Source organism: Antrostomus carolinensis, unplaced genomic scaffold, assembly GCF_000700745.2.
Source record: "Antrostomus carolinensis isolate BGI_N321 unplaced genomic scaffold, ASM70074v2 scaffold7368, whole genome shotgun sequence".
NCBI lineage: Eukaryota > Metazoa > Chordata > Aves > Caprimulgiformes > Caprimulgidae > Antrostomus > Antrostomus carolinensis.
In genome coordinates, this window is record NW_010334942.1 from 38,633 (window position 1) to 60,552 (window position 21,920).

Below are 21,920 nucleotides of genomic sequence, written 5' to 3' on the forward strand. Positions count from 1 at the left end.
CTCCACAGCTGTGTATCACACAGAAGATACGCTGCAGAAATTACTCATTGCTAGTAAGTTCCCAGGCCAACCAAAGCAGCAAACTGCTGCTGTGAGCTACACCTGCGGGAACACCGGGGCGGCAGGCCCTGCCCCTGGTTTTGTGGAGGTAACTCCTCTGAGCGGTAGCCCACTCTGCCATCAGTACCACTGTTACTAGCAGTACTAATAGTAGTAACTAGTAGTACTAGTTAGACCCTTACCAGGTCTGCAGTCCTAGGTTTAGTAAGCTTTTCCCTAAAAGGCAATCCTATTCAAAAAACTGGTCTCAATTCCTAATACAACAGCACATTCTTGTAGCAGGGTGCTCCCCTCGTAAACAACAAACCAACAAACTGAGCCTTTAGCATGGAAATGCCGGAGAGGAAACCTGTGGTATCTGCAGTTACTACAGGTCAGCCCATTACGTCCTGTACAGCAACGTGAAACATTTAAGCAGCCTACTTAACTTATGGTGAGCTGTCACAAAACCAGCAATTACCCAGTCTGCAGTCTAATGCTTTTGTCTGTTTTGCATGCTTAAAAGAGTTTCATATCCAAAATACTGAAACCTGGAAATTCTCATTCAATTCCCAGCTATGCCACTGATTTAGTTTACAGCCTGAGAGGAAATTATTTAATTTCTCTGTGCCTCAGTTTCCATTTGTAAAAGGGGAACAGCAATAATTATTGTTTAATCTCACCAGGATGTAGAGCTCTGTACCACAACGTTCTTTGAGACTGCAGGCAATAGCTGAGCTGATTTATTTTCTTTAGTTTATAAAAGAAGGTTACAATTGTAAAAAATTTAACACAGATATACTTTTACTGCAATTTTTGTTTATTTTTTCTTACAACAAATAGAAAAACTGTCAGTCTTCTTCCTGGCCATCAAATCTGTTTGTCTTCAGAGGAAAAAAAAAAATGTCATTGCCAGTTTCACAAGCTTCCTCTAAAATCTTGAGCTTGGGAGAGAAAGTTTTTTCGTCTACAGCCTTTAACCCTCATGTCGGTCGAGAATGTTAACCTACCATTCCTGTTTTACGGGAACACAGCTGGATGAGCGAGATGCTACTTTGATCTAAAACAAATCAATATTCTCTATTGAACACACTCCATAAAGAAGCATTTTAAGTATTTCCTCCAAGATACGCTAACTCAAACAGATACAGCATTTCTGAGTGTAAATTTCTAATCACTCCCAGTACTCAGACACTATTTTCTTAGTAACATGATTAACAGGGAGCATTCGGGAGCTTGATGAGGACAACGTATTTTTAACTTTCTGCACACAGAGCACTTTCCTACCTCAAAGAGAAGTATCCACATCACCCTAGCAGTCCCAAAGCTGTTACACAGCAGGTACTTGGGACAATATTTTCAGATTCTGCTCTTACCTGTGGCAGTCTGTACTGCCACACTTCATCCAATTTCTTCTATCATAGTTTTAAAGATCAGCTGCAAATGTAGCCGTCGATTGCCTATGTAGCTCACACACTATTTAGTACTTTTTAAAGTCTCAGAGTGAGATGTCTGCATCATACACACAGAAATGCATTCAAATGTTGGTTTGGTTTTGGTTTTTTTAAAAAAATTATGCACCTAAAAACTGTATTGGACAACTAGTTAGTCTGACAGTCTGAGCTGATAAGCACCATTTTTATAAACACATGTATTCTCTAAATACAGACTCAGGAGTTTGGAACATGTAAGTTTGAAAATGTCTGCTCTAAAATTTCAAGCAAGCAAATAATGCATTTTCTCCTGTGCTGCAAGTCTACAAAAACACAAAGTTCTTAACATCAGCTCTTGACCCACCTACCTTAATCCTTTGCTACATCTAACTTCTCACTTCCCAGCCACTTTCCCAGGCTTACCTGGCACAGGCCTTGACACCAATGGCCTTTTTGTGACACAGATTGCTTTGCTACCCCAAGCCTTTCCTCTTGAAGATAACAAGCACAGGGTGAATTCCCAGCACAGGGCCTTCACCTCATGTGGTAACAGCAGAGTATTTTTGCAGGTGTCTTTGTCCAGCAACAGAAAATGAACACACAGTGACTTTTGTGTCTCAGCACCAAAATAAAAGTTTCACCACAAATTTTGTTAGAATGCTTCATTTAAAAAAATAAAATTGTTTAAAGACAACAGATGAGTCTTTGCAGAAACTGAAGGGCCTGCCCTTTATTTTTTTATTGCTTTTTTGCATGGACATGAAAACTTTGGCTCTGCAAACAAATTATTTAGCAGCAGGTCTCTGCAGAGTGATGGTGAGGAGAAGAATTACTGCAATGTAGATACACTTTCTTTTATTTTTCCTCAACTTCCCCTATTCAAGCCTAGGTGTTTCTAAACTGCCAACTGCTTTTTGTTACTGCACTCATGCCTTTTATATCTTCAGAGTCATGCCAATCCTGATGGAAGGCTCTGAGATGTGTTCAGGATAATATCAAACACTTGTATTGCCAGTGTAATCTTCAAGGACAAAGTACTTGAGAGATGGCCTTACATGGGCATCTGACAAACTAACCCCCAGCCCTGGACTGGAATTTCTTTCCTGCACAGAGATCCCAGAAAAACATGCAATAAAAGATTCTTAACATATCCCAGATTATCTCAAGGATCTTGTCTCCCACTCTTCCTCACTTTGCTCCCTCCATTTTCTTAAGCCTGTTCTCCCTCTGCAAGTACTGTTACTTAGAATGCTTTCCTTCTCTACGTTCAATGCTTTTATATGTCTTCACTGAGAAACCTCTTGTCTACTTAATGTCTCAGTTTTTCACTGCTCTCGTTTAACTATGTGTGTCTGCATTATTTAAACTTTAATGAAAACCATACTAAGATACTATACTGAAAACTATACTAAACTACACTAAAATAATACACAGCCACTAATATTGATCAGTAATAATACCACTACTGTGTGTTTAATACTCACAAAGCAAATGTGCTGTATTTTGTAAAATGTTTGTTGCCTACAAGATTTGTTCTCCTCTCAGATACATACCAGGACAGAAAAGTCTCACAGCGCAGCAAGAAGCTTTAAAAGTTTTGCTAATTAACAATAAGAGCTAAAGATACAAGCCTCTATGGCTTTTGATTGGTTTTGATATTTCCATGTTTAATTCAAGGACCAAAGCAGCATTGCAGTAAACAGAGCTACAGCAAGTAAAGCTAAAACTATAAGCTGGGACTTCACTGATAATACCACTAGAGTTCACTACAAGAAAGGAAAAGAACGCATGCTACACAGGCAATCAGTATGACAGATTCTTTCCATTCATATAGTAAGTCCAGACTTCAAAGTTTAAGAACTGCCAGCAGTGTTAAAATTAACATTTGGTCATTAACACCCCCAAAATGCCTGTACTGGAAATTTTGACATTTTCTGTAGCTTGTTTTTACCTCTCAACGTGCAAAGCTGCACAAAAATGGCAATGTGGTGAGTTAAGCAAAGCACACTTATGTTTCTTTACCTTGGAAGCTTATCCAGCAGAGTCTTCAGTTCATCACATATGAGTTTAACTAGGCCACTGTTTATGTTTCTGTATGATACATCAATCATGAAGATATAAGCTGGAGGCTTTGGAGGCTTGTTGTTCTACAGAAAAATAACCAGAGGGAAAATTAGACAGTGTCCTGTTATGTCCAAAAAATTTACAGGCGGTACCACAAGGCAATCTAAATACAGTGTTCAGTTGTTTGAAAAGTGGTATGGATCATAGATAGTAATTACTGCAGAAAGCTGATACATATTGGGTAAAATCCACCCTGGGAATAAAACATTATTACTGGAAAATAGCATCCTAATGGGATAAAATATGTAAAAGATAACAGTTTATTAGATAAGATGAAACAGAAACATTTTCTGCTGGAATTCAAGTGTTTAAACAAATCTGCCTTTCAGCTTTTTTCTGTAGCCATACTGTTTCTGCATTGCCTATATCAATATGCAATACCATTTTGTTAACATGAATGCTTACATTCAGTACTTATTAGCATTTGCCTCTAACAACTGTTAAATGATTTGTAACCAATCTGGAAACAGAAAATACAACTTAGGTACAGAACTGGAATTAAAATATCTCAGTTCTTCGCAGTACAAAGTGGTGATCATCTGCATCCTGTCTGCCTGTCTCGCTGTCTCATGCTCCAACGCGCTCTGGACAGCTGAACTGTACTTTCAGGAATAAGCTGACTTTCTGTAAGATAACCAAAGCACGAGAGTGGGACATTCAAGGTATGTAACTGCTGCATACACAGCAGTGAGCTGGGCTGGTATGGATCCCTTTGGGCATAACTTCTTAGTCAGAATCTCTTATTTGTAATGTAAGTGGCATACAAATTGTGACATTCACTGCTGACACAAGTTTCTGTAGGTAAGTAAGATGAAGGTTTTTTTGTTTTCAAATAAAGCAATGTAATGCTTAGAGACATACCCAGGAAGAAGATCATATAAAGTGAACATAGCAGCAGTAATCATCATACTCCCAAAGATCAGTTTTCCTAATTCTCCAATTTCTCTAATTCTTTTCCATCACACTGTTTCACAGCCTTCATGTATAGAGTCCTCACCGCTTACCAAATTACACTTGTTAAACTAAACCTCAGGAAACACCATTTAAGAAAAAAATCATCTAACCCTTAAATTATGACTTATTCATAGTCCCTGTCACAGTTTAAGTGAAACTTAACATTATATAAACCCTTGATCTCACTTCACTTGAATAATGTAAATCAGGATTAATTCTTGTGAACTAAAACCAAGCAGTATTTTTAAAAGCTCTTCTGTTTACTGTACTTGGATTCTAGTTTCAAAAACTGTATCAAACACTACCTCTAAACTCTGGTATCGCATCACCATTTATAAAGAATCCCTCCGTAATTTCTGACAAATATATGGTAGAAATGAGGACTTGTGCTCTTGCCACATCCGCTTAGCGGGAGTGCAGTAATGTAAACCAGCTGTTATTTGTTAACATTTTTTGTAGCTGTTCATCCTTGTCATTTGATAAGCACAAAAGGAAATGACTTTTCAGTTCTGGTTTTAAACTGGATTTATAAAACAATTAAACTTTTGCAACTTGGAGCAAAATGAAAAATTAACTATAAAATAATGTTAACTTCTCTAAAATTCAATGACTTAGCATTTCCAGTGTGAGTGTTAATTTTCTAAGAGATTTATTTTTTGTAACATACTAGTAAGTCTACGGACAGGTCTTTGCAACAAGAAGACAGATCATACTGGATGACTTATCAAGGGAACTCCCTGATTTAAGCTCTATAGCAAGAGCCACTGCAGTGAAAGATGCATTCTGACGATGACTGCATCACACAGGGTTACACTTGGAGGAGAGAAAAAGAACTGTGAAAATGGCACAGAGCCATTCAGCACACATGAGTTTTCAAAAGTTTAGCTGCCAGAAATCAGAGAAGCTTAACCAAATTTGATGGAGCTACACTGGATGTAAGCTAACTGAGGATCCCACACTGTATTTCTGCAATACCTCACTACTACTCTTTCCTGTTCTGAGGTTTAACTCAGATCTCAATAAAATCTATACGGGAGGTCTCAGCAATTTGACTGGATTTTGGAGGAGTACCCTAGTGAGAAAGTAGAATTAAACCTGTTCATTTTCTTCATATCAGCAATAATTTGATGGTCTGAGGAAGTTACTGTTATCTGCTTCAAGGCTTTGTAGGATCCAGTTGCCTTCCCTAACCTTATCATGACCTCAATTTCACTGACAGGATGAAAATTCTGCCTGATTTCAGCAAGAACAGAAAAATATGACCATACGGTGGCCAGATGAAGTCATACTTGCAGTTTTGTAAAACAAGCTAAAGTTTAAGTAATTTATGCTTTCGGAAGTATCCAATACAGTTCTCTAATAAAATCAACTACAAATATTTACAGTGACTTGAGTGGGCTTTGGATTGAGTTCTTCAGTGAGTTAATATCAGAAGAGAGAACCGATTCCATTGTAATTTAATTATTGTTCAGTAGTTTTAATAATAAATATTGTTTATTATTAAAACTACTCAAGCCAGGAAAAGGTTACGAGGTCAAATTACCTTGTTAAAGTTTTAAATATTGGGAAGGCAAGCTAGGTGTGTGTCTGTCTTCAAAATCAATAGAAGACATGCATCTAAAATGCAGCACTGCATCAGAATTTCAACTCTATCCTCTCAACAGTGCAACATGCTAGCTAGGACCAAACGAAGGCCCCCGTTAAAGACTGGTGATCCATGACTTTGCTGCGCTACTTGTTATTCCTACTTGCTAGTCTCATACTCTGCAGTACGAAAGAACAAAACATAACAGTGTAAGCTAAATTCTCTGCATCCATTTACATTTTCTACAATGTTCCTGGACTCTGATATTCAGCTTACAAGTGCATTTACTCTACTGTAGATATTTGAAGGATTTTGTTTGTTTTGACATAAAATTGTAAATTAGTTTGTATACTGGAAATACTCACTCTGCAATAATCCAAAGTAGCAACATATTCATAAGATCCCAGAGATAGCTCAGGCCTTTCATAGTGGTCTACCCGTCGGCCAATGTGGTCCAGATGTTGAAAGAAGAACGGAGGGACTAAAAGGCAACACAAAGGCAGAAAAAAATGTTTATCTTCTGGGGAGGAGGGAAAAACCCAACAACTTCTTTCAACTGATACAAGTTACTAATGTAGGCTCCTGTGTTACTGATCAAGGGAAGTGTTTAAACACTCATCCAGGTTGCAATGGGTTTTTCCCCCCACATTAGCTTAAAAAACCCCAACCAAACAGAAAACCACACTATTCTAGTAACACCAGCTACTTTTGTATTTGGAGGATAGGGCATATTACCCTATGAATATCCATTTTCTCCCACCTCTACCCTGTCAGGCTTGAGTAGGTCAAACTGACCCGGGTCATTTCCACAGGCAGGAGCCTGCCACCCTCAGCACACAGACTTCAGAGTGGCTATCTTGTTAGTAGATACAGCCCACTCACAGCTTAATTCAAATCACCCGAGCCAGAGCTCTGCAGAGGGACAGCAGTAAAAGCCAGCACTTTTCCTCAAATCACCCAAGCCAGAGCTCTGCAGAGGGACAGCAGTAAAAGCCAGCACTTTTCCTAAAGCCTGTACTGCTTTATCCAAAAATACCACGTCACTGGAAATAGCTCTACAAGGTTCACAGTCCTGGCCTACTGTACAGCAAAGTGCACGGGGTCCATTATATTGAGAACCTTCTGCAGCTACAGAGGAGGAATAACAAAAAAAGGAGCAGAACTCCAAGGCATTAAGAAATCAAGTGGGTTTGCCAGCAACAACTTATATACAGCTAGTCTAATGGTTACAGTCACACTCAGGAATAGTCACTTCTGGATTTTAGCTCCTCTTTCCTCAATCAATGTATGTTTAGAATGCTTATTTTTCACATTTTTGCCTGTAAAAAGTGTATGTGTGTGTGAGTGGGGGGAATATCTACCTAATTTGTTGGTCATTTTTAGTCCTCACTGAAGTTTTTTTTTTACGTGCTTTCTGACTTGGATAAAAGACACTATAGTAATACAAAGCATGAGTTAAAATGACACTGCAACGGAAACGTCTTAAAATGTTCACAATGTATTTAAGTTTCTCTTTATAAGATTTAAATTGCTAACAAACTATGAAATTAGTTATCTGTTATGCTTGCATAAACATTTGAGCGTCAGGCAGAAAAGAAGCTGGAACGAGTCTGTCAAGGTTCACATTTCAGAGTTGAAAAGATTACTGTATTAGGGAAAGCACTACAGCGCTGTGATCCAGCTGAGGAAATCCAACTTGATACAAATGTCTAGAAAGGCTAGTTCTGGCAAAGATTTGGGATTTAGCCAAGAGCACAAGAACAGTTATGAGTCACATGCAGCACACTTGAACAAATATGGCATGGTATCTTCTGTGAAAACCAACACATGTCACAGTAAGATTAATAGGTTATTTAACCATTGCATCTACAGGCATGGACAGGACTAGGCTAACGTGACTCTAAATACTTGGTTCTTGCTGGACATTTAGATTTCTTAAATAAATTAATTTTTTCCACACAAAAGTTGCTTTCACTTAGCAATACAAGCAGCTTTGTACCCTATGTTGACAAAATATTTTTGAATAAAGTTTTGATTGGATCAGACTGGAATTAATGAGTCAGCATTATTTTTCAAACATTTATTTTTTTAAATTGTACTGAACAAACGTTTCACTTTTTTTTTTGTTTTTATTTTGTGCAATAGGCCTAGTTCCTGCATCTCACTAAACTATTTTCTCATCAAGTCAGCAAGTCAAGAAAATCATTTTAGGGATATGGTTTCTTTTTAGTTGTATGGATTTTGTATGAATCACAGATAAGAGAAACATCACTTACCATCATTTATACAATTGCAAAATCCACACTGGTATCTTCTTCCACCTTCAATAAACTGCATGAAGGGACACATATAAGCTTTGCACCGGTTGCATCGGATTGGTCCAGTCTCACCATGGTTTACAACATACAGAGGTGTCTAAATGAAGAGGCACATGAAGTTACAAAAAGCAATGCAAACTTGAAACCAAATAAAGTGAGCTAGAAAGCTACTGCTCAGACTTAACTCTTGTTAGAGATCACCTGATCCAGAGATCACTGGTTCAACCCCACAGATCCCCTGAGGGGCTAAATTTACAAGTGCACAGGCTGTATGCTGACATTTACCAGAACAAGAGTACGGATTCACACCAAAAGCCTCCAAAGTTTTGAAAGCATTGGAAGTTTAGTGCTCCAGGCTGATTTTCTCCAGCAAATGGTTTTTATAGCTCACTAAGAGAAATCTGCTGGAGCCAGGCGTTTTGCTTCCTCTGTCAGACTGAGCTGTTCCTGAAGAAATCTACTGCTGCTCATCTATTGCAAACAGTCTCTCAAACACATATTTGTTAAGAAAGCTTCTAATGGTTTGTCCTAAATGCTGCCTCCCACAATGCTGCCATGTTTCACGCTATACTAACGTTCATACGTTGTCAGGGTCACCAGCTAGAGTAGGAGATTTGGAAGAAATACTAATATTTACTGAAGGAAAGTACATAGAGCAAACAAATACAGTATCTCAAGCACTTGTCAGTTTAATTACACTGACCATGCTTGCTTCTAGCCTCTGCCAAAAACCACAGCTCATGGAAGACATTTTCCAGATGCCTCTTCCAGTAATATCTGTGCAGCAACTGAAAGATTCTTATGATTATACTTCATGTTAGAAAAGTCATACTTGAAACCACTATAAAAATGGATGCTTGCTCAATTATTTGTGAAACTCTACAGAGCATAAACATGTTTAGTATTTTTCTTTTTTTTTTTTACTCCCTTCAATCCCAACTGAAAATCTCTAAATGTAAGAAGAAAAGAAATTCAGAGTTTGGACATATAACAGATCTCCACAAGAGGAAAAATGCTGCCAGCCTTTGAACGCACCACTAGCATATTCACCTTTTTTTTTTTTTTTTTTAAATTATTCTCTCTCTTCTTACAGAACTGGCACATTTCATCTATTATCCACTTGATCTTTTACTGGAGAATAAGACTATTTGAATATCTAGAAAATTATTCATGTCCTTCTAGCATTTACTGCTTACATATATTTTATTGTTTGTTTATATTTTACAGAGACTATTTTACTCATTTATTTCTCCAAAGGGTTTAATCCTTTTTGCCAAGGATTTTATACATATGAATAGATTTTTTTACTACGTGGGTTTTAAGTGCTCCCTCCTGTTCCACTGAGACATTATATTACTTTGTGTTCCTTCTTCTACAAAAAATTGAGTTTAACATAAATTAACCAATAATGTCAGCTGGCAAACTATCAGGGTCATTTTTCAGACATGAAAGCCCTGGCTATAAAACCTCATCATCAGCTACAATCGCTCAATAATTTTTAAAACTTCTGGGTTTTGTTCATTACTTGGCAATTTTCTGATGACCATTCTGCTGTATTAGTTTAATGAGACCTGGACCTGGCTTGCAGTTAATATTACTATAGTATCTGACCTGGTATGGTAAAAAAACAAGAATAAACAACTCCTGATGCATTTATACATGTTGATGTAGAAATTTTAAATGTTGTTTTGATACATTTAATGTTATCCAAGAGAAAAGAAAAATTACCTCCAAATTATCCTATTTTGATATACCAAAATTAAGACCTTTACATAAAAAGCATGAGCTACAACAAAACCAAACCAAAACAAAAAAAACATGAAGTTAAGAGCCTAGGTGTACTTAAGGGTTATGTCTGCAAAGATTTACATGTATTTTAAACTTTATACATTAAATGGTCATATTGAAGTTACTGAGACTACGTGCAGTACATGAGATTAAAACGTACTCAAGTCTTAAGAAAATTGTACCCACAGACAACGTTCTGTAAATATATACTCTGTTGGATTCTGTTTTGTCTTGCCTAGAGAAATAAAGGATGAAACACCAAGAAAATCATACTGCACAAGTTAGCTATTTTTTCTTCCTAATAGAAGGAAAGCTTGAAGAAACTTTAAAAAAATAGAGTTAAGGGAAAAAACATAAATCAATAAAGCAAAACCAACCAAAAATGCACACACAAGAACTAAAGATTTTGTATAACAAAAATATCCTAGAAAAAACCCCTATGTTTACTTTTACTGATTTATTAATTTTGAATATTTTTTGAAATTAAACAGAATTTACCTTTTAGTATTTTCTTTAAATAATTTTAAACATTACATCAATAATGAACAAATCTAACAAAAAGTTATTTGTATGATAGTTTCAGAATAAGCACTCAGATCGAATGCATCAAAAACCCACTTTTTGACGTGAACACCACAGTTGTGAAAGAAACTTTACCTCAAAAAAGCTGGAACCTTCCAGGGTATTACACCATGGGACTAGACATTCTACCCATTAAGAGAAAGTAAATTCTGTTTGGGTGTGTAAACTGCTATTGCATTTCCAACTATCAAAACAGCTCCTGTCAGTGTGAAGTAACTTTAAAAAAAAAATAAAATTTATACAGAGATAAATACTACTGTACATGCATCAAAAAGCAGAAAATAAAGAAGTTTAAACTAATAAATACATAAAAGAAAAATGTCATTAAAAAGATATGGTATGAATGGGAAAACCTTCTCTGATGTGCTCCACTCTCTGTAGATGTCACTGTACACCAGAAGATAAAGCAGAGATCTGTTTATGGTCCCATGGAAATCACTGAAAAACTCTCACAGGAATAGGGGAATAAGAGAAAATTTAAGTCTCTTGTTTTTTTTTTCCTCCACTTTTTTTGATTTGGTTTTGTTTTTAAACAAATGCAATACTCCTTTTTCTTTTGCTTTTCCACCTATAAAGTATGAGCATTTTCTTTTTCTCCTCCCTTAAAACTCTATCAATAAGAAGCAAATTGTTAGATATCTACCATAACTATTTGGACTTGTTATGGCCTTACGCCTCTCCTTCCCCTCATCTCTTCACAAACCTTTGTCCAATTTGCCTATTTGGACCACCTCATCAAGAACAGAGATGGACCTCACAAAAAAGAACACTCAGGTATTGATTGTTGGTGTTCCAGTACTCTCAGAATATAAATATTTCTCAAAACCAATGACTAATCTAATACTTGGTAGCATCAATCTGAATAGGACACATGAAAGGAATTTCTGAAAGAGTCAGGAGGCAGAAAGAATCAGTTGTGCTGGGAGGTAGAACATTATCGTTTTTAGGTTAAATCAAAGGAGGACTGGGCAGAAGAGATGGGAAATGCTGTATGAGACCTGCATAAACTTCCCCTTCTCTGGAACCTCAGGGCCCTGCTGGAGTGTAAATCCTGAAAGCTGATCTGATAAACTAGAATTTATCCCACTATTAATCCAAATAGAGCTGGGATACCCAGAGTTTTATTTTGGAAATATTTTCGGCAAGAACATCGCTCAGCAGTCAGAACAGTATCAAGAAGTAATAGATAGACATTGATGGCACAGCTCCAAGATAAAATACAGTCATAAAAATTCCCAAAGGGACTGTAAACTGTGCTTTAAAGTCTAAAAAGAAAAGTCGAGAAAGCTGAATTACTATTGCTTGCTATAAAAATGAAGTCCTGCCCCACTCCTGAGGGTTCCCTGCGATGCCTGCAAAGTCTCACCACATTCATATTGCAGGATCAGGGCCACAGCTGGAAATCATGAGTTTAGGAGTCAGGACAGTGACGAAGCTCAGGATTGTCATGGCACATCTCTAGAAAGACCTTCTAAAGAGAAAAAATCATAAGAGAGAGAGTATCTCTAGAGAACGAGACAGCCATATGCAAACACTAAAGGAAACCAGCCATTCATCACACACCAAAATAAAATACAAACAGCATCTGTCTGCATTGCCAGTTGGCACACAGACTGGGCTGCAACAAAACATTGTATAGCTGTGCTGCAAACAAATCTCCACATGACAGACACTGCACCTTGTCTTTGCCTCTTCCTACCTACCCCAGTGAGGGTGGATTCCTATCCACTCCTTGACACAGACCCATCATACAGTGACAAGTCCACCTTAGGAGCAATGTTTTTGCCCTTGGTTAGACTCCACCATCATTTAGGTGCATTTAACAGCCCAGCACTGAAACAATGGCAATGCTACCATATTGAAAAGGGGCCCACACAGCCTGCAAAGTCTGGCTACATCCAAGAGGAACACAAAAACTCTTTCTGTGAGTGTACTTCTCAGTTAGATCAGCGTATCTATCACATCCTTACTCATCCTCACAAGAAGAGGAACTTGCCACCAGCTCTTCTATATACTTCTGAAGAACATTACCACTGGAAGATGTGGAGGGTCACTCTACACAACGTAACATTGTGTACTACATGTGAAAAGTTGCCTTTTCAACTGCAAACTCTCTCGGGGCAAACCATTCTGAAAGCATGTTCCATGAAAACCCCAGGTTTAGGGGATCTAAGATTTCAGGATGTGTTTAGATGAAGGCTATTTGTTTCAAAAGGAGGAGTATCTCACAGACTTGGAGAGTTGCACAAATATGTAACTCCAGATGACTTCTAATATGACAGTTCCTTAAAATTATACTCCATGATCAGCAGTACTACAGCAGATAAAATACGGCTGTTAGCCAAGCATGGTACCACTGCCCCAAGTAAATCTCGTGTTTATTTAGTACAGTAAACAGATGAGGAAAAAAACTCTTCCAAATAAAGAGAATTTTGAAATGTAACACTGATGTATTTGTAAAAAAACTAGGTCATGAACCAAACTGTTTCTGTTTCCTAGGAGCACTGAAGGGGTTTGTTTTCTTTTATTATATCATCATAGATTGCTTTTGAGAAAGATTAACCAGTCTACAAATAATCCCTTGGTTTTGAGTTGCTTTACTGATTCACATTAAAATGTCAAGAAAGCATTTCCCTCTGTGATGTTCCTACTGTCTTTTATCAGAAGCCATTCCCTCTGAAGATAGAAATTATTTTGCCTATTCTTGGTTTTCAGATGTTGGACACTATCAGCCTCTTCAGCTGATGACTCCAGCCAACTTGGACTATTTTCTCTGCAGGGTTCACAGTAGGTCCAAGTTTATCCATAACACAGTGCTTTATCATCTATTTCCTCATTTGCATAACTGCAGCATGGCTAAAGCATCAACCACAAGTAGCTCTTGGCTCTATCCTGATTTTTACAGACCACATAAAAATGCGAGAAGCATGTTCAGAACACTCCAGACCCAGACTGAACATGCACCTGCATACATGACAGTGCAAAAAATACTGTTGCATGGTAGCTGAATTTCAAGTTGACTCTGCACATGGGATATGATCCGATCTGTACTAAAATAAACAAAAAACTAGTTATTGATTTCAGTGGATCACACCTCAGACTATCCCTGAAATCCTTACTCAGCATTTCCCTTTTTAAGGGGAGTATTGCAACTAATAGAGTTGGCAGCGTGAAGAGTGTAAATACAGGCTACTCTATTCAACATCCAAAGGATTTAAACAACTTTGAGAATGGGGGGAAAATATATGTAATAATGGTAAAATTTTGATATAAAGAAACACTAAAATTAGTTAGCTTACTTCTTTAGAACTTCTGTTATCATACAGGTGTCAGAAGGGGGACAGAGGGAGACAAAAAACTGAAAGAAGTTTACTGTCTATGCTTAAGAGAGGCACCACAAGTTCTCCCAGTCACAATCCCAGACCAGGAATACCAAGCGTTAACAAGCCAGCACTCTCCAGCACTTCTCAGCTTTGAAGTGCTGACTGTTATTTGGATGTAGGGACATGCTGTATCTCAAGTGAAGGTCAGCAGCCAGGATTAACTGATGATATAAGCAGCAGCGTGAAATTGGATAATCAAGAAACTGTGCTGAACAACAGCCTTTCAGAATGTTATCACTTTAAAACAATCAGATCTCAAGCAAGACCTGCCTCAGTCCAGTCTATACTCATCCTAGCAAGAGTGGGAGCTGGTGCAGAAGCATGGACACAAGAAGAGAACGAGGGAAGGTGTAAGAGACAGGCAAAACTACCCTAGGACAGTGTTGTCATTGTCATCTCCTTCCCCGCCCCTTCCTGTTAGCAACCCTGAGGGTGGTATGCACACGTTAAATCACATCAGAGGACGCAGGCTCATGCCTGTACTAATCCACAGCTCCACTTCCCATATATCAGTATCAGGGATGGTCCAGCATTGCAGTCCTTGTCTGAGATTTTAGGCATGCTTGTTCCACTAGCTGTAAAACCATTGAAAAATAAAACAGGCAAGTTTTAGGAAGCTTCTCTACTATTCTTGTAATAATTACATGGGAGGTGGTCTAGCTTTATTGATCACAGGAGTTTCACAATAAAATTGGAAGTGTGATTTTCAGTGATCTGTTCTCTGGATTGAACACTAAGCACAGAACAAAATAAAAGGTATTTAGCAATATATTCTACAGAAATAAAGAGAACTCTTAAAGACACCTCATTCAGGCATCATTTTTATTTTTTACAGATCACTGGCAGGAGAACTCTAGAGGCTCTTCAAAACACGAGACAGAATTTGGGCTCCAAATACTACTGCTACTGACTTCTTGGCAGGCCTGGTCTCTTACATGTGCTGTATGGTCACTTCAATGTTAGTTTACCCTCATACAAAATTTTTCAAGATTGCTAAATAAACAATAAATCTAACACCACAGTTTAAAACACAGGCACAGCTTATAACATACAAAGATAATGGGTAAACTGGCACACCAATTCTGCTTTAGAAGGTCAAAGACCACTTAAGGCAAACACAGCTGTGACCATTTCTACCATGCTCTACAACATCCTTGGGAGAGCCAGTCAAGCAACACTCCAAATAATACTCGTGGAACGTGCAGCTCTAGGTTTAGGGAATGAATATTTAAGTTTGTAAATAAATCTAAATGTAGTGCAGCAATCTCTGAAGCACCACGAACGTTATCAATGTTATTCATGTCTTTGTAGCAAGAACAAACCCAAAACACAGCTTTGGATTTCAGGACCATTCTGGTCTGCTGTGCTGCTGTCATCTTTAGAGACCAAACATGTGGGTTTTTTTATTTTTATACCTGCACACACACATATATAGGTGGCTTGACAGATGTGTGTGTATATGGATATACATATATACATATATATATAGTATTTTTCAGCATTTGAGAGAAAAGCAATTACTGACTTAAGAACATGCATGAAAGTCTGATGAATAGAGGGCCTCTTTCCTTCTTGAAAACCTGGAGTTGTTTCTCTGTGATTAGAAGGCATTACTGTGACTCTTTAAACCAAGTGACTACTCACATCTGCAGTCCTGAGAATTTTCTACGATAGGAAGTTCTTGCTCCTATTTTTGCACAGCCAAAAACATTAAAGAAAAAAAAGCACAGACAAGTTTAAGAGTGTTTTAATTGGAGGTGGATAATAGTTCAGCTTACCTGCAGGCCTTCTTGAGCAATGTTTACTAGTAAACATGCTTCTAAGGCTAATTAATTTATTTCCATTGAAATCAGAAAAAAACTGTGAGTATTTAAAGTGTCATGCTGCATCACAAGCCAACTACAGCTAGCCAATTGCCATAGGATTACTTAGAAAATACAAGGAGAACTTTTGTTATGTGAACAAAAAGCAGCACTGAGTATCTTCACTTCTGAAGCAAGGCTGTTTGAGAGGAGCTCAATATCCTTTTTTAGAAGACAAGTCCTTTCTACAATGTTAGTTTTGAAGGTCAATAGCAAAACTAGCCGTTACTTTAAAAACACCACATCAGGTAGGAATGTTCATACTCCAAGTCTCACTTTCACTACTATGATAGCTGGGATGCTTCAAGCAGACTCCAGAACCTCCAAACATTAAGAACGTTTGTATGCAACCACCCTCCTTTTCTGTTACTGACACTGAGCTATAGCTGAATGTCCTACGTAAGGGGCTGCGCGGAACTAGGAGCAAAGCAAGACTGTGAAGGGCACAGACTTGTTCTATCGCTCATTTACTCTAGGGCTGAGGAGGCAATCTACACCTCGATTTAGCAACCATGGATTACCTAATTCTGTTAAACACCATACACCATATGAAAAAGCAGCCTCTTCCACTTATCTCCTGTCCTACAAGGAGAGGAGCTTCCCTTCCCACAGAATTAATGAAGGGGCATTCTATACAAGAAGTTTTAGTTTCTCCCATCTTTCTACAGGACAGCATTAGAGCATTGTAACCTGGTGCAATTATTTGTTTGATACCAAAAAAACCCAAAACCAAATCATTCAACTACAAAGTTGCCCACCCCCCCTCCCAGCATCAGCTTCCTATTCATCTTTAAAAACCATTTTTTCTATGTAATTACACACTTTACATGGTTGCATCCAAAATTCAACACTGCACTAATATGCACAGATAAGTAGAACACATATAAACTGAAAATGCAGTAACAACTTAGGTTTAAAAAGCCAAAGACAAACTTTTCCTCCTGAACTTAACAAATAGCAGCATGTTCTGACTCTGTGAAGTTTCCAAGGTAACTGAGCAACAGCCCTGATGGCTTAAAGTTAGAGCCTGCAGAGTCTTGTCATGTTTCATTTACTGCTGTTGCTACGATCAACTTTAGCCAGTGCATAAGGGGAGAAAAATACCCATTTCAGCAGAGCAACGTGCAGTCCATAGAGAAAAACACACACACAGAATGGCAGGTGCCATTCAAGTAGCTATTTTGAGTTACAGTTTAGCGATAGCCCAAGTAATTTTTTATTTGAGTGTCATTTTTGTTGGCAAAATAAATTATCAATATTGTTGGACAGCTAATTAAGTGGATATGAATGTTACTTTTGTATTTACTGTTGCTTATCAGGTTTTCCTACTGCCATTACCATTCTGAAGAAGAATCTCCAACTTAGCATTACTTACAACATCTTTAGAAAGGCATTTTCCCAGTCTAAATTTCAAATTTGTAAAAAATCAATCAGGAACTCTGATTACAATATGAATAAGGTTTATATAAATGTCAAATTTCAGGTCACTGTCCCCATCTCTTTCAGACTTACCTCCCTACCATAACAATGGTGCATGGAACAACATACTACAGAAATATTTTAAAGAGTACACTTCAAGAGTATTTTAAAATGTACACTAAAAACAAAACCACAGAAAAAGCTAAATCAGGAAATTTACTTGAATTAGGAAAAGTTCTGCTGTCAAAGCCTTTGCTAAGTTAGTCTCTGCAAAGTTCATTCTAGTGACAAGAGCATAAGTTACAGCCCAATAGGTTAACAAAAAAAACCTTTCTCCTGGATGATGAAATCTTGGGAAGCAATCCAATTCCAAATGCTTTGCTACCAAAAGCAGATCAGCACGGGACATACTCCATACAGCAAACCTCATCAAATACAGGATTAATGCACCTCTAAATTAGGCATTGTGAAACCTAGCTCACACTCACCAACCTCCAGAGTGATATAAAACTTCAGGGTGAGGCACCTGGAGATGCTTCAGAGTTCTGGGCTCTCCATACCATGCACAGAAGAGTCAGGCACCCCAGAGGAGCTTTGTAAAACCCCAGACATGAGCCTGGCACTAGCTAGATGAGAAAATTAAAATAAAATAGCATTGACAGAACAACAAAGATTGTCAAATACCCATCCTGCTCTGTAGTTCAGGCAGATAAACTGGAGAGCTGGGCAATCACCAACCGTATGAATCTGAACAAAGGCAAGTGCTGGATTGTGCACCTGGGACACGGCAGTCCTGGACACACACACAGCCTGGGGAATGAGAGGCTGGAGAGCAGCCCTGCAGAGAGGGACCTGGGGCTTCTGGTCGATGGCAAGTTGAACATGAGCCAGCAGTGTGCCCTGACTGCCAAGAGGCCAACCGTGTCCTGGGGGGCATCAAACACTGCACTGCAAACCGGGTGCGGGAGGGGATTGTCCTGCTCTGCTCTGGTGCAGCCTCACCTCAGCTCCTGTACAGCTGCCTTCCAGCACCTAAAGGGGCTACAGGAAGGCTGGGGAGGGACTTTTTTAGAAGGGCTGGTAGTGACAGAACGAGGGGTGATGGCTCTAAACTGGAAGCTGGAAGATTTAGATGAGAAATGAGGAAGAAATTCTTTACTCTGAGGGTGGTGAGACACTGGAACAGGTTGCCCCAAAGATGTTGTGGATGTCCCCTTCCCTGGAAGTGTTCAAGGCCAGGCTGGATGAGGCTTTGAGCAACCTGGTCTAGTGGAAGGGGTCGCTGCTGATGGCAGAGGGGGTGGAAATGGATGATATTTAAGGTCCCTCCCAACCCAAACCATTCTATGATTCTTTGATCTCCTCACTGGCCAACAGTTCCTGGCTTTTGCTGTGGAGTACTCACTTGAAAGGAGGAAGCTTTTCTTACCTACATCAGAGAGAAGTCCAGTATTGTCAACAGACATGATGCAATTTTGAATAATCTAGATATAAAGGGTCATATGAAGTTTACACAAAGGAAAAAGGTCACTAAACATTCCATAATCTCTGATATTTCATTCTCCGTAGTTGTGAATATGAAGAGGAATCTCACTTATGTCAAGTCCCAACTACATATGGGGATTACAAAGTTACAAGCTAACACTAAAAAGGGCAAGACGTAAAAACAGACAGACAGCAGGACAAAACTGTCGCCAAACTCTCTTCAGAACCTTTTCTTCAGAAATTTTTCTTAAAACTATTGTCTTTTGGTAGTTAAAAAAAGCTTACTAGTAGTATGGACAATTTTACTGTCTAACCATGCAATTCCTGGCTAAAAAGACTCACAGTGCAAAATTACTGAACCATACATAAAACCAATTGCTTACATAAACGTCAGCGCCCAAAAGGAAAGGCGGCAGTAATACAAAAACAAACTTTATGAAGAACTTCTGGGTGATCCCAGAGCTACAGACAAGCGAGTCCTACTTCCACAGAAAGCAAATGGGTAGGTACTACAATAGAGGAGAACATAAAAAGACACACAGATAAATAGGAAATACAGAGGAAGAGCTGATGTGGCTCTTGAGGAGGGATATCATGACATATAGATCTATTGAGTTCTTTTGAGTCAGCCACCATGCCGAAAAGCATGACCTAGCTGATTAATACATTCCTTTTGAAAAAAGTCTTTTGAGAGAATCTCTCATCAAAAGCTCTTAGCTAAGCTCTCATGTAATATGGGGGAAGAGCCTCCTGTAAATAAGTAACTAACTAAAAGACAGAACTCAAAGGGTAAAATAAAAAGGACCACTTTTTACAGTGGATAGATGTTATCAGCAAACACCTCAAGGATCTGTTCTGCACCCCTAATAGAAAGGAGCAGTCAGTAAGATGTCTCGTATTGCCTGCAAACTAAGTATTCCTCACTCTCCTCAAATCAAAGTTCTGCATGAGCACATAACCACTAATAAATACATGTGTCTACATAAAAATATGCTTCAAACTAAAGCTACAGCCTGCTCACCCTTCTTGCTAACTACAGAATACAGACAGCAGAACCTGAGCCCAGGGTAGATTGCAAGAGTGGGGATTTCCCTAATCTCTGCATTTATTTACCATTTGAATGACTTACTTAAAACCCAAAGGAGCAGACCTGGTGTCTAAAAGAAAATTCATCCCCTGGTGCTTGACTTTGTTCTTGAAACAAAAAAAATACTTCTCATCATTGCATCACGTGCTAGTTATTCACCTCACTCAATTTCTAGCTAACCTTACTGCTCTACCTAGGAAACCATACTAGCATCCCTGTGAAAACCACGCCTTCCAAACAGCTCAGCTGCACTGGTCATCAGCAAAGTTCGCTATCCTGAAAAGGTTAAATGGCTTTTAGCTCATGAACACCAGCATTCCTGAGAAGTAATTCCATTCCAGTTTTATCTTTTAACTAGTTAATTAACTAGAGAAGAAAATGAAAAGTATAATATTAAATTCCCACCAATGAATATTTCTTAAGAAAAAAAAATATCAAATAGGAAAGAACATAGTAGAGAAGGATGACACAAAACTAATAAGGAGCAAAGAAGGTGGTAATTTAGATATTTAAAACTATAGATAATTATTTAGCTTTGTTTATATTTGCTTTTACAACATGAAATACTCTTTTAACTATCTTTTGTTAGCAAGTCGTATTACATGTTAAATCAAGATCACAGGGTTTATTCAGGCTCTGGAAACATTCACACATTTCCAAAACAAATTAATGTAGGGCTTGGTCTATGATGATAACTGTGAGAGTAAGTTTATTTATATAGACCGTTGCTAAAGCACTGGTGGACTAAAAATAAGTTATGTCAAACAATGACACTGTATTCTCAATCTATAACAAACAAATACTTTCCACAGATCATCCAAATCAGGAGAGTGAAAATGAACTGTTCTTTTTGAGAAATAATAAATAAGGACTTGGTAAAGATAAGATTCAGAAATGTCTAGAGCTGTTAAGATACTGGTTGGGAGGGGGGTAAGGCATGAATGTTTTAATAGCCTTCATTTCAAATTATCCATAGCATATGTTTAATGTTCACGAGTTTATAATTTTCTAGATTGGCTGTAGTTTTTTTTGTAGACAGTGTGCTCTCCATGGATTTTGCCCCTCCAACTTTCACACTTCAGGGCTTTTCACTTGCTCTGCTCTTTCCAAGCCCAGTTTCTATATACTAAGCGTTGCTAACTTAGCTGCTCTCGGGATATCAAACACAACCCTGCAGTGATCGCTACTGAATGGTCTCTGTTTATGTCTTAAATTCCCTCTCACTTGTGATCTGACATTACTGAAGTCACAAACTTCTCTTCAGTGTGGCCACTATTTAAATTTTGATAAGGGCTTCTGTAGAATGTTGTCATTGTGCAGTTTTACCAGGTTACATGTGAGCACCTGAATTCCTGTATGTTAGCTGCATTAGGAGTTGAGCTTTCCTCTCCTGATGTGAAGATCGACACTGCAGCCCAGTGGTATAGGCATTTTTTAATGTATTGCTTTGTATTCACTTACTGTTGGCCTTGTGCCCTCTGAACTCACAATTTCCACCAGATTTCTAGATGATATGGAACTTCTCAAATACAATATTACTCCACAGGGTCTCATTTGCCCGAGGATTTTTTAGCAGGGGATAAAGCAACTGCATCTTTGTCTTTTTATTCCACTACCTTTCTGCAATTTTTAATTTGTTTTTTTTCTCACTGCAGGGGCAAACTATGTTTGTTTTGGGGTTCCCTCCCCCAAAACCACATTAAACTTTATTCAAAGACATGCATGAGATCTTTTAATTTAACAGCCTTATCTAGCACCATGTTGATTTTACTTTGTGTTATTTTCTCCCACAGGGATAATTTGTATCCCATTCTTTACTGGAAATCGAGGTTAAAATCATAGAAAAAATCATAGAATGGTT

At 38.2% G+C, this 21,920-nt stretch overlaps 1 protein-coding gene across 1 annotated transcript in view; it reads right to left on the reverse strand.

The window, feature by feature from the left end:
- Window positions 1-21,920, reverse strand: part of SEC24D (SEC24 homolog D, COPII component) — a 49,481-nt gene that overhangs the window by 10,648 nt on the left and 16,913 nt on the right. The window contains exons 8-10 of the mRNA XM_010174350.1: window positions 8,412-8,550; window positions 6,501-6,616; window positions 3,495-3,619 (exon numbers count right to left, since the gene is read on the reverse strand). Of these exons, the coding sequence (XP_010172652.1) occupies window positions 3,495-3,619; window positions 6,501-6,616; window positions 8,412-8,550 (380 nt within the window). The remainder of the gene's footprint in view (window positions 1-3,494; window positions 3,620-6,500; window positions 6,617-8,411; window positions 8,551-21,920) is intronic.